The following is a 14,124-nucleotide window of genomic DNA, read 5'->3' on the forward strand; positions in this document are numbered from 1 at the left end:
GTTCAAAACTGTTCAACTATTGTCTTTCTCTCTCTTTGAGTCAACAACTCACCACATTTTATGCACTGCAGTGCTAGCTAGCTGTACTAGATTCATTTTATGATTCTTTGATTGGATGGACAACATGTCCGTTCATGCTGCAAGCACTCTGATAGGTTGGAGGACATCCTTCAGAAGTTGTTATAACTACTGTGTAAGTCTATGGAAGGGGGTGAGAACCATTCGCCTTCTAGGTTTTAAATTGAAGTCAATATACCCAGAGGAGGACAGAAACTAGCTGTCCTCCAGCTACATCATGGTGCTACTCTACAGAGTGCTCCTGAGGCTACTATAGACCTTCATTGTGTTTTAATCAATTATTTGGTGACATATGAATATATTTGGTATAGTTTTATCGAAAAATGATTTGTTTTTTAATGTTTCACTTTTTTATTTTTATGAAATGGTCCTTCCAATCCTCTTCTGAGGAGCCTCCACTGACACACACACACACACACACACACACACACACACACACACACACACACACACACACACACACAAACACAAACACCAAAGGCATCCTGCATTTGTTTATTTTCTTGTGATTGATCAGCACCATCTACTGGCAAAAACACTCAAAAGACTATGGCCACACAGAGACATATGACTGCAGATGGAACCATATATGCGTTCATCAATTGTCTGTTTTTGTCTATCAAAAGCTCAAAAACTCAAGTCAATTATTTGCATATGCAAAAACATAGACGATTTGTGCAGTTTTTGTTCGACAATCGTCAACAGATGATGAAAAAACATTGCTCAATCCAGAAGTTCTGAACACAACATATTTATATGGCCGTACCCTATATGATGAATGTATATATGTAATACATTAACTGTTGTTTTTTTATTTTCCGAAAATATGTTAGTGAGGATAATGTTACAGTACCAACTATACAACATTCATTTACACATTTTTACAATTGAGTGCCCAAGTTATGCTTTGGGGGCAAAAGTAGAAGACATGGATCACAGAAACATGTGAGTATGAAAAAGTGTTCCCTACCAAGCCCATCAACTCTACAACAGAATGACAAGTAAGAGACTTCGGTTAGCACTAGGCTGCATCCCAACTGCCACCTGATTCCCTATATAGTGCACTACCTCTGACCAGAGGAGCACTACTTCCCACTGGGCACAAACTGTTTTAATCAACATTGTTTCTAATCCATTTCAACAAATTAATTAATGTGATGACGTCGACTCAACATGTAAAACTGCTTGGTGTTGAACAGATACACCAACGCTCTTTTCTTATCCAACTTTTAACCTGAATCCAATGACACTGTTACAATTAGACGCTAAACTGACATCTGTGTCCAGTGTGTTTAGTGCACTATACAGTATAGGGAATAGATTGCCATTTGGGATGCAGTGTTCCTCACATACTTACCATGGCTACAACACTCATCTCAAGAGCAACACATCACCATGTTGCATGGTTTCATGTCTTCTCAGGGTTATTCTTCTTTCAAACATAATGCGTCATGTTAAATATATTTCCAAATGTTTTAACATCTATTTAATGGGACAACAGATATGAGTTTTTGTCTAGGATGGAAGACACAATTATAACATTTGTTGGCTGTGGCCAGAAGATCGTCTATTGGGTGTCATCAAACATTACTTTTGATACGATTGTCTTCTCATCTGTTAAAATACATTTACCTTTTACTCTTAATTGATAATCTCTTAATTTGGTAAACCTATAGATTTTAAAATGGTTGGGACACCAGGTGTGTGTACTTAATGATCAGGTACAACAGAAAACCAGCAGGCTTGCAGGGTCAGAGTGGAATACCCCTGCCCTATACAGTAAACATGAATCCAAAATGAATTTGCTGGGGTCTTTTTGATAGGGGGTGGGGGGTGGGGTGGGTGGGGGTTACACTCATTTAGAAATTAGGAAATTCACCACATGCTTGTGAAAATAGCACCAAAGTGATTGAAGGCTTACAGGTTGATACTAATGGCTTACAGAGGAAAAGTACAGTATACAGTATCTATATGAAAAGCTTCTAAGGAAAGTAGTAGCAGTGCATGACTTGGACTGAAGTAGGTGCCGGTACTGTTTCTATTGGTGTGTTCCGCACCAAGTCAAGCACTGGATTGTAAAGTGTATAGTGTTTCATTGATAATATGACTTTGAAGGGATTGGCTGAAGTGATTAAAAGTGACCATGTTCTTTGTTGAGAGCCTTTTACTCTGCATGGCGGGTAGAGACAGACTAGTAATGCTAATGCTGTGTGATTAGAGGGACATTATCATATAGATTACATTTCAGCAAATACATTTGTTAAAAACATGTCTGAATTAAAAATACATATCATACATGACAGATAACCTCCCTTTACAATGACATCCTGACTATATATACACAAACAGCAGTGGTGGCTGTTGGGCGGAGATAAAGGAGGACGGGCTCATTGTAATAAAACCATGTGTTTGATACCTGTCCATTCCAGCCATTACAGTGATCTCTGCCCATCAGCCTCCTCTGATAACAAAAAGTTATATTAATAAAGTATTTTTTTAAGTCCTCAATGTGCTTCAGGGTAAAGCTTATCCTAGTAACAGATAAAGGATCAGATCAGATTTCCCTTCCCCCAATCCTAACCATTAGTGGGGGAAATGCTAAACTGACCCAAGATCAGTGTCTAGGGGGCAACATCACCCTACAGTACACCTCTGGGGCCTCATGTATAACCATTGCATACATTCACACTAGATGTCATATGACCCATTTCTGAAAAGTCTGCACATGTACAGTAATATTGACATTAATCAATTTGGCGCAGGCACAGTTTTAGAACTGTGTGTGAACGAGTATTAAAACTGCCTGAAAAACGCCCTCCATCCACCCTTCAGGGTGACCATAACACCCATTAGTTAAGGTATAATTTGGAACAATTGGCATTAGGCCACAGAATGCAAAACAATAATTGTTGCTCAATATTTAGTTTATCAATAGATTATTGGGTTTCTATGTCCTGCCTTGGTATATGCTCTGAGATTAAATACGCAATGATGTCGCGCTCCGATCGAACAGCAATACTGTAACCTATACCCATTTACATAAACTACCAGTCTATTTACTGTGTTGGCATGATGTTTTAATCTTTTGCTGTAATTTATGGTGTATCTGGAAAAGGACTGTCAGTCCGTTTCTGAAAGAGAAAACACTAGCAAATTGCTGTGAACCTGTCAACAGACCGTTACAAACTCCTTACTTTCCAGCTTGTAATACAATATTTCAACCACTAGCAGATGTTCATGTTCTAAAGTTTGCGGCGAGGTGATCACATTCTCACATCAAGTTTTTATAAATGATAACTTTTGTTGAGAACTGGTGCATGCAGATTTTGGGGCAAATTTTGTGTATATGCAATGTCAATAAATGAGGCCCCTGGTGTGTAGCGTAAAGTTGTTGCTACTGTCTTCTGCAGGTAGTATCCCATAATGCAACACATTAGTCCCTTCTCTTCTACATCAGCATTCTAGTGCTGTATGTACCAGCAGGACAAACAATGTATGTGTGTGTGTGTGTGTGTGTGTGTGTGTGTGTGTGTGTGTGTGTGTGTGTGTGAATTCATGCATGTGTTATTTCTTCGGTGAGCCAATCATCACCTTGGAGACAAAGTTTACGATGGCGCTGGCGGGTTGTTCGGGGTCGTGTTCAGCAAACAGGTGACACACGTTCTCCGTCCCATTCATCGACTTCCTCGCCACAAAACCAAAGATCCTGACAGGAGAAACAGCAGAGAAGCTCAGTAAGCCTTCAGCTTCAACCGCCAAACAGAATAATCCACAGTAATATTCACTAGGAACGAAACGGAAACAAATGGGCTGAAGCAGGGAGTGACCTACCTGAATTTGTCTAATAAGAAATTCTCATTTTCATTGCAAAACCTTTTGCTATGTTTCGACATGGTGTGAAGTAAAGAATACAACCCAGTGCTATTCAGCAAATAATTCAGAAAAGAGTAGTGATAGAGGGAGTAATAACAGAAAGAGAAATTGTGAAAGACAATGAGATGGATAGATAAAACGAGAGAGATACAGAAAGAGAGAGAGAAAGCGAGAGAAAGAATTAGAGGAGGTGAAATGAGGGGATGACTTACTTAGCAGTGGAACAGCCATCTCTTGTCCACCTGGTGAGGACAGAATAGGTTCACTTACCATGCATGATTATCAGGAACACACACACACACACACACACACACACACACACACACACACACACACACACACACACACACACACACACACACACACACACACACACACACACACACACACACACACACACACACACACACACACACACACCAAGGAGTGTACAGTACTCACTTGCGTTCCTGTGGGTCAAGAGCACAGAATATGACTGTATTGACAGTGTAGTGTCTCCTGAAGAACAGCCTACAGACAGAGAGAGACAGGCAGTGAGGGTTGATAACATTGTAGTGTAGGTATACAATATATGTTGCAATTAGGAGGTTCTTTACATTATGAGTGTGTGCTCATGCATTTGTGTGTATGACTCACTTCCTCTGGTTGTCGGTGAGGGTGATGCCCTGGGCTGAGACTTTGAAGTGGACCACAGTGGAGGTAGAAGGAGGGTCCATGGCCAGAATCAGGCTGGCTGCCTTCTGCACAGCCTGGTACCCTGTTAGAGACTCCAGCTCTACTGAGCCCAGGAACCACACATTACAGGCTGGGGAGTGGAAACACACACACACATGTCATATACAGTAACACACACACAGCCTGGTACCCTGTTAGAGACTCCAGCTCTACTGAGCTGAGAACCACACAAAGGAACACACACAGTACACAATGAAAGTTGATACACGCCATGAAACACACACACACACACACACACACACACACACACACACACACACACACACACACACACACACACACACACAAACACACACACACACTGAAACAGAGTCACACTGAAACATGAACACACTGAAACAGAGACACACTGAAACACACACCATGTCAGAGAAGAGGAGAGCTGAGATAAAACAATACCTGCTCCCTGTTTGAGTAGCTCAGCAGCAGAGTTGGTGGCTGACTGTGTTGATGGCTCACTAGTCTCTTCCAGAGGATCTGACAACACAGAAAGAAAAAAGAGTTTGCCGGGAACTTATAAAAACACACACACACACACACACACACACACACACACACACACACACACACACACACACACACACACACATTCTTACCTCTGTCGGGGATGATGAGTTTGCAGGGCAGGGCCAAGGGGGTGATGGAATGTTGACAGACCAATGCAGTCAGACTTCCTGCGAGGAACAGTAAACAGACTGTCTCAGATGCTTTCACATACCATCTAGTTATTGTGGATCTGTTTAGATGCACTACTCAGTATGTCCACCAGAGGAGGACATTGTATATTATTTCAGTAAAAGTGAACAAATCCACACATACAGTAAACTTAGGCTGCATTTAAACAGGCAGCCCAATTCTGATATTTTTTCCACTAATTGGTCAATCACATTAGATTATTTCACATCAGATCTAACTGGTCAAAATACCAATTACTGAAATATAAGAATTGGGCTTCCTGTCTAAATGCAGCCATAGTCACACAACACAACACACATACAGTAAACATATGCACACAACACAACACACAGGAATATGTCCTCACCAAAGTAGGGTTCGTTGGGACAGCCCTTAAGCCGTACCCCTTTCTGAGTGCACTCAATCAGGAAGTGCCTCACCAGCTCATTAGACAGGTCCCCTCCCACTGTGGAGACAGGAAGTGACATCATCAGTGAGGGATATCAGACTTAGAGAGGTGTTGAGAAATGGCAAGTTCCCTAGGTACAAATATAGGATCAGCTTCCTTTCCCCCAATCCTAACCTTAACCATTAGTGGAGAAAATACAAAATTGACCCAGGATCATCAACTAGGGGTAACCTAGACCACCCTGGACTGACAGACATATCTCATTTGAAACAAGTCAGAAGTGACACACTATATAACTACAATGGTTAAATGTCACTACAGAGTCGTTCCACCTCAAGAAGCCCAAGAAATAGGATTTCTGATGGATAAATGTGTGTGGCAGAAGCAGAAAGCAGCATCTAGTGGAAAAAACATGGTAATTTCACACCAATTTATGGGGAAAAAATGCAAGCATCTTCAACAGCTAATTACTCTAAAAAGGAAAAAAAACATCACCAAATTCACTGAGAATACATTACATAGTATGAATTGGGCTTCTGAGTGGCGCGGTGGTCTAAGGCACTGCATCTCAATGCAAGAGCCATCACTACAGTCCTTGGTTCGATTCCAGGCTGTATCACATCCAGCCGTGATTGGGAGTCCCATAGGGTGGTGCACAATTGGTGCAGTATCGTCCGGGGTACGCAGTCATTGTAAATAAGAGTTTGTTATTAAATTGACTTGCCTAGTTAAATAAAGGTTCAAAGAACCATTACTCCAGGCCGCAGGTTCATCCTACTTATTAAAGATAAAGAACTGATACTGTCTGCTTGGTGGGGGTTCATGCTTGGCTTTTTACCATTTATTTGGATTCCTCACATCTTAATCATTGTTAAGAAGAGGTTTGGTACAAATCGGATGATGGGTATCAATTGAATATTATATGAATCCTATAAATTTAAATGGCCAATTTGGGTTCAATCAATTACCTTTCTCAGAGTTCAAATTGTCTTTCAACAAAATAAGGTTGCCTACAGAAACCAATTCAGAACAATCTGAGATGGTGGGTGTCATGGCTTGCTGAAATGAATCTAATGAGACCATGTTAGAACTGATGGACCTCTCTGAGGCTGTGTCCCAAATGGCACCCTATACCCATAGGGCTCTGGTCAAAAGTAGTGTACCTTATACTTAATAGAGAATAACGGGCCATTTGGGATGCACAGAAATGTAGCCTATGACACCAACCTTTCTTGCTCTGTGTCAGGACAGAGGGAGGGGGTGTGGCCACCTTCATAGCCAATCCGTAGGCTCCGCGGAATGAGTGACTGTCCCTGACGACAAAAGATCCAGGTTCTCTGTCCTTCAGCATAGTGATAGCTACAGAGCGCCACAGGGGACAAAACACATGTCTTACACAGAAAGTCACAACGCCCATATGTCACTCAGGGCTGCATGCCAAATGGCCACCCTATTCCCTATATAGTGCACTAATTTGACCAGGGGCCATAGTAGTTGTGCGCTACATAGGAAAAAGGGTGACAACACACACACACTCACTAACACACAGTTCTTGCAGCACACGTGTAATATTAAGAGACAATATTTACCTTGATCTCTGGAGATGTCAGGCTTGTACCAGAACTTGGATGTGTCCTGAACAAACTTCACAGTGTGCTGCTTACTGGCAAACAGGTCTGCAACACAACGCACAGGCAAAGACAACCACTGAGTCTGACTCTCCCATTCTAGAGATTAGAGCACGATGGTACAGTAGATACACATATTTACAGTGAACACTGTGTGCGACAGTATGACTGTGTGTGAAATCAGGCATGCTATTGTCTTTGTATGTACTGTATATATGGAGTTAACGTACAGCACCAGTCAACAGTTTGGACACACCTACTCATTCCAGGGTTTTTCTTTATTTGTACTGTTTTCTACATTGCAGAATAATAGTGAAGACATCCACACTATGAAATAACACAAATGGAATCATTTAGTAACCAAAAAAGGGTTGAATAAAAACGGTTAAATAAATCTAAATATATTTTAGATTTGAGATACTTCAGTAGACACCCAGTTCCTTGATGACAGCTTTGCACATTCTTGGCATTTTCTCAACCAGCTTCATGAGGTAGTCACCTGGAATGCAATTCAATTAACAGGTGTGCCTTGTTAAAAGTTAATTTGTGGAATTAATTTCCTTCTTAATGCATTTGAGCCAGTTAGTTGTGTTGTGACAAGGTAGGCGTGGATACAGAAGATAAACCTATTTGGTAAAAGTTTCTTCAAGTGCAGTCGCAAAAACCATCAAGCGCTATGATGAAACTGGCACTCATGAGGACCGCCACAGGAAAGGAAGACCCACAGTTACCTCTGCTGCAGAGGATAAGTTCATTAGAGTTAACAGCACCTCAGATTGCAGCCCAAATAAATGCTTCACAGAGCTCAAGTAACAGACACATCTCAACATCAACTGTTCAGAGGAGACTGCGTGAATCAGGCCTTCGTGGCGAAATTATTGTAAAGAAACCACTACTAAAGGACACCAATAAGAAGAAGACTTGCTCGGGCCAAGAAACACGAGCAATGGACATTAGACCGGCGGAAATCTGTCCTTTGGTCTGATGAGTCTAAATTTGAAATTTTGGGTTCCAACTGCAGTGTCTTTGTGAGATGCAGAGCAGGTGAATGGATGATCTCCACATGTGTGGTTCCCACTGTAAAACATGGAGGAGGTGGTGTGATGGTGTGGGGGGGCTTTGCTAGTGACACTGTCTGTGATTTATTTAGAATTCAAGGTACACTTAACCAGCATGGCTACCACAGCATTCTGCAGCGATACGCCATCCCATCTGATTTGCGCTTAGTGGGACTATCAATTGTTTTTCAACAGGACATTGACCCAAAACACATCTCCAGGCTGTGTAAGGGCTATTTCACCAAGAAGGAGAGTGATGGAGTGTTGCATCAGATGACCTGGCCTCCGCAATCACCCGACCTCAACCCAATTGAGATGGTTTGGGATGAGATGGACCGCAGAGTGAAGGAGAAGCAGCCAACAAGTGCTCAGCATATGTGGGAACTCCTTCAAGACTGTAGGAAAAGCATTCCTCATGAAACTGGTTGAGAGAATGTCTAAACTTTTGACTGGTACTGTATACATGTCTATACTGTGTATGTTTATAACACAACATGGGGGCCAGCAGAGGGACTGTATGTGTGTGTGTGTGTGTGTGTGTGTGTGTGTGTGTGTGTGTGTGTGTGTGTGTGTGTGTGTGTGTGTGTACCTGATCCAGGCGAGGGGGCTACACCACCAGCGCTGAGTCCTTTGAGATGGTCAGAGGTCATGAGAGGGTCAGGGGTCATAGCTGAGGGGAAGGGGATGCTGAGACTACTACCACTGTGGGGGCTGGAGAACCCACTGAACGAGGGGGAAGTCGACCCACCCAAGCCTAGCCCCGGTACCCTCTTCTCAGGCAGCAGGGGTGGTAGTCCCCCCAGTCTGCCCTCTCCAAGCCCCAGGTCCAGACCCAGGTTCAGGCCTAAATCAAGGTCCCCCAGGCCCTCCACTGCCTTCAACAGGCTGTGCTCCAGTCCCAGACCACCATTCCCCAGCAGCAGAGAGGCTAAATCCCCCTGGCTCTGGTACCCCTTGCTCCTCTCATCACGGCTCAGGTCCACAGACCCCTCCAGGCCTCTCGGGGCCTCCCAGGGAGAGCTGTGGGCATTGGGGAGACTGAGGGGTGACAGAGAGGGGGAAGGAGACAGGGAAGACAGGGACGTTGGAGTCCTGTCCAGCCACACTGGAGGTGGAGTTTGGCTGAGGAGGAGAGAGGAGGGCAGGGTCAGATACAAACACAGATGTAGCTACAGTATAGTACACACACACACATGTTAGAGTGCGATTGCCAGCAGTACCTGTCTGTGTGTGGGAAGGAGCTGCCTGACGATACAGAGCGCATGGATCCGAACATTCTCTGACAGGAGGCGGTAGTGACAGACATTTCAGAGCGGAACTGCTGTCCTTCCGACGACACTGGAGTCTGGTTCATACTACTGTCCAGGAAACTCTGGGAATCTGCCGGGAAAATAACAATCTATCCCTTTAAGACGGTGGCGTGGCTCCATTTTTAACATTACAGGTAAGTGCATTAACACAGTATGTAACAGGAGGATTTCTGAACAAGTTTGGTTCCAATTCTTCTCGTACTTTAGAATTGTCCTTTTCCTACACACTGCTCTTTGTTCCTTCTCTATACTGCAGCCGTATGTGTAGAAGGAAAACTAAGGCTACAAACATTAAAATCACTTTATTGGTTAATTATACACAAAGTCCAACCAAAATTTGACTTCCGCTTTAAAAAAAAATAATAATAATAATTACAATTTTACCCCATTTTCTCCCCAAATTCGTGGTATCCAATTAGTAATAATAATTAGTAATTACTATCTTGTCTCATCTCTACAACTCCCATACGGGCTCGGGAGAGACGAAGGTCGAAAGCCATGCGTCCTCCAAAACACAACCCAACCAAGCCGCACTGCTTCTTAACACAGCGTGCATCCAACCCGGAAGCAAGCTGCACCAATGTGTCGGAGGAAACACCGTGCACCTGGCAACCTGGTCAGCGTACACTGCGCCCGGCCCACCACAGGAGTCGCTGGTGCGCGATGAGACAAGGATATCCCAACCGGCCAAACCCTCCCTAACCCGGACGACGCTAGGCACACACACACGCACGCACACACACACACACACACGCACGCACGCACACACACACACGCACACACACGCATACACACGCATACATGCCATACATACATACACATGTTTTGGAGAGGTGCCGGGGGGCTGCCACACTGGGCTTCCAGGGAGCTGTTGTTGTGTGGGTTATGTGCCTTGATTAAGGGCAAACAGCAGGCAATGGCATCCAGAACTTGATACCAGCAACCCCCTGGTTGCCGGCTCACTCCCCTGCCGTATTTTTCCCCTCAGGCCCGGGATTCAAACTGGCAACCCTTTGGCTTCTGGCTCACCTTCCTAACCACTATGCTACCTGCTTCCCCCTGTCTGTAGGTCTCTCATATACTAGTCAAAGTCTTGCCTTTTAAATAATTCATGTCACCCGCAAACATGAAAACAAGCTGAGAGAGAGAGACAGCGAAAGAGAGAGAGTAATGGAGAAAAGTTTCAGACATCATAAATACCTTCTTGTATCCACTGCAGCCCCACTCTCACCCTCTCATCCTCTTCCATTCTGTCTCTCTCTCATCCTCTTCCATCTGTCTCTCTCTCATCCTCTTCCATTCTGTCTCTCTCTCATCCTCTTCCATTCTGTCTCTCTCTCATCCTCTTCCATCTGTCTCTCTCGCATCCTCTTCCATCTGTCTCTCTCGCATCCTCTTCCATTCTGTCTCTCTCTCATCCTCTTCCATTCTGTCTCTCTCTCATCCTCTTCCATTCTGTCTCTCTCTCATCCTCTTCCATCTGTCTCTCTCTCATCCTCTTCCATTCTGTCTCTCTCTCATCCTCTTCCATCTGTCTCTCTCTCATCCTCTTCCATTCTGTCTCTCTCTCATCCTCTTCCATCTGTCTCTCTCTCATCCTCTTCCATTCTGTCTCTCTCTCATCCTCTTCCATCTGTCTCTCTCTCATCCTCTTCCATCTGTCTCTCTCTCATCCTCTTCCATCTGTCTCTCTCTCATCCTCTTCCATCTGTCTCTCTCATCCTCTTCCATCTGTCTCTCTCTCATCCTCTTCCATCTGTCTCTCTCTCATCCTCTTCCATTCTGTCTCTCTCTCATCCTCTTCCATCTGTCTCTCTCTCATCCTCTTCCATTCTGTCTCTCTCTCATCCTCTTCCATTCTGTCTCTCTCTCATCCTCTTCCATTCTGTCTCTCTCTCATCCTCTTCCATTCTATCTCTCTCTCATCCTCTTCCATCTGTCTCTCTCTCATCCTCTTCCATTCTGTCTCTCTCTCATCCTCTTCCACTCTCTCTCATTCTGACATTCTCTCTCTCCCACTTTCCTCACCTTTTCGCTCTCTCTCTCTCTCTCTCTCTCTCTCTCTCTCTCTCTCTCTCTCTCGCTTTCCCCTCTCTCTTCTCCATTGACTGGAGGCTGAGGAATTTGGATTGAATTAAGTACAGTCCAAAATGATGACACTATTTTCTCACACCAGTGACCCTACCTCTGTATCTAAGCAACACAACATCCATAGCTACAGTTGAAGTTCGGAAGTTACATACAATTAGGTTGGAGTCATTAAAACTCGTTTTTCAACCACTCCACAAATTTCTTGTTAACAAACTAGTTTTGGCAAGTGCATGACACAAGTAATTTTTCCAACAATTGTTTACAGACAGATTATTTCACTTATGATTCACTTTATCACAATTCCAGTGGGTCAGAAGTTTACATACACTAAGTTGACTGTGCCTTTAAACAGCTTGGAATATTCCAGAGAATGAAGTCATGGTTTTAGAAGCTTCTGATAGGCTAATTGACATCATTTGAGTCAATTGGAGGTGTACCTGTGGATGTACTTCAAGGCCTACCTTCAAACTCAGTGCATCTTTGCTTGACATCATGGGAAAATCAAAAGAAATCAGCCAAAAATGTAGACCTCCACAAGTCTGGTTCATCCTTGGGAGCAATTTCCAAACGCCTGAAGGTACCACGTTCATCTGTACAAACAATATTACGCAAGTATAAACACCATGGGACGATGCAGCAGTCATACTGCTCAGAAGGAGACGCGTTCTGTCTCCTAGAGATGAACGTACTTTGGTGCGAAAAATGGAAATCAATCCCAGAACAGCAGCAAAAATACAAAAGTATCTATATCCACAGTAAAACAAGTCCTATATCGACATAACCTGAAAGGCCACTCAGCAAGGAAGAAGCCACTGCCACAAAACCACCATTAAAAAGCCAGACTACGGTTTGCAACTGCACATGGGGACAAAGATCGTATTTTTTGGAGAAATGTCCTCTGGTCTGATGAAACAAAAATAGAACTGTTTGGCCATAATGACCATCATTATGTTAGGAGGAAAAAGGGGGAGGCTTGCAAGCCGAAGAACACCATCCCAACCGTTAAGCACAGGGGTTGCAGCATCATGGTGTGGGGGTGCTTTGCTGCAGGAGGGTCTGGTGCACTTCACAAAATAGATGGCATCTTGAGGTAGGAAAATTAAGTGGATATATTGAAGCAACATCTCAAGACATCAGTCAGGAAGTTAAAGCTTGGTCGCAAATGGGTCTTCCAAATGGACTTCCAAAGTTGTGGCAAAATGGCTTAAGGGCAACAACGTCAAGGTATTGGAGTGGCCATCACAAATCCCTAACCTCAATCCCATAGAACATTTGTGGGCAGAACTGAAAAAGCCTGTGTGAGTAAGGAGGCCTACAAACCAGGAGGAATGGGCCAAAATTCACCCAACTGATTGTGGGAAGCTTGTGGATGGCTACCCAAAACGTTTGACCCAAGTTAAACAATTTAAAGGAAATGCTACCAAATACTAATTTAGTATATGTAAACTTCTGACCCACTGGGAATGTGATGAAAGAAATAAAAGCTGAAATAAAAAATTCTCTATACTATTATTCTGACATTTCCCATTCATAAATAAAGTGGTGATCCTAACTGACCTAAGACAGGGAATTTTTATTAGGAGTAAATGTCAGGAATTGTGAAAAACTGAGTTTAAATGTATTTGGCTAAGGTGTATGTAAACTCCGACTTCAACTGTACATACTCCAAGAGCAGCGTAATGAAAATCGTCACACAGAGAACTAGACAAGGAAATTAAAAACACACACAGACCTCTCTTCTTAACTCTTAGGGGTGGTCTTCCAGACCAGACTAAGAATGTTTTTTTACTAAAAAGCATGTTCAGTAGAGATTCTCCCTTGAAAGAGTTTGTTAGTCCAGGACTAAGTTTAGTCTGACCGTTAGTCTTTTCTCTACCGTTACTGTTTTCCTGTACTCTTTCCCCTGTCTAGCTGTTCCTCTCACTCTGCTGTCCGGCCATTACAGAGTCTGACACCAGAGGATAAAATCTCCTCAGTTTCAGTCAGGACAGAACCATGTAGAAGCACTTCCAGATGGCAACGAACCATGGGCATGAGTCAAAAACACATTCAGGCAAGCAGACACACACAACTTTCTCTCCCTCTTTCTCTTGCTCTCAATGTCTCCCTCTCAAACATACATTCACACTACGCAGACACGACAGCACAAGCATCCTTCTCTTCTCTGTTCTGAAGAGGATTCACAGACTCCCTATTGACCACAGGAATGTGCTCTCGTTCACTGTCCTCCATACACACACCACACACTGAGAGGCCCAGTCTGACAG

General features: G+C 43.5%; 1 protein-coding gene across 3 annotated transcripts in view; it reads right to left on the reverse strand.

The window, feature by feature from the left end:
• Positions 1-559: 559 nt before the first annotated feature.
• Positions 560-14,124, reverse strand: part of si:ch211-191a24.3 (tensin-3) — a 103,109-nt gene continuing 89,544 nt past the window's right edge. For 2 of the 3 annotated variants that reach the window (XM_036978553.1, XM_036978552.1), the window contains 11 exons: positions 9,677-9,836; positions 9,046-9,578; positions 7,360-7,446; positions 6,998-7,129; positions 5,729-5,827; positions 5,283-5,360; positions 5,086-5,163; positions 4,588-4,756; positions 4,393-4,461; positions 4,164-4,193; positions 560-3,784 (listed from right to left, as the gene is read on the reverse strand). In XM_036978553.1, coding sequence (XP_036834448.1) covers positions 3,643-3,784; positions 4,164-4,193; positions 4,393-4,461; positions 4,588-4,756; positions 5,086-5,163; positions 5,283-5,360; positions 5,729-5,827; positions 6,998-7,129; positions 7,360-7,446; positions 9,046-9,578; positions 9,677-9,836 — 1,577 coding nt within the window. In that variant the 3' untranslated portion in view covers positions 560-3,642. The remainder of the gene's footprint in view (positions 3,785-4,163; positions 4,194-4,392; positions 4,462-4,587; positions 4,757-5,085; positions 5,164-5,282; positions 5,361-5,728; positions 5,828-6,997; positions 7,130-7,359; positions 7,447-9,045; positions 9,579-9,676; positions 9,837-14,124) is intronic. The other variant, XM_021604524.2, reaches the window with a different exon arrangement.

The sequence above is a fragment of the Oncorhynchus mykiss genome, chromosome 5 (genome assembly GCF_013265735.2).
Source record: "Oncorhynchus mykiss isolate Arlee chromosome 5, USDA_OmykA_1.1, whole genome shotgun sequence".
Classification (NCBI taxonomy): domain Eukaryota; kingdom Metazoa; phylum Chordata; class Actinopteri; order Salmoniformes; family Salmonidae; genus Oncorhynchus; species Oncorhynchus mykiss.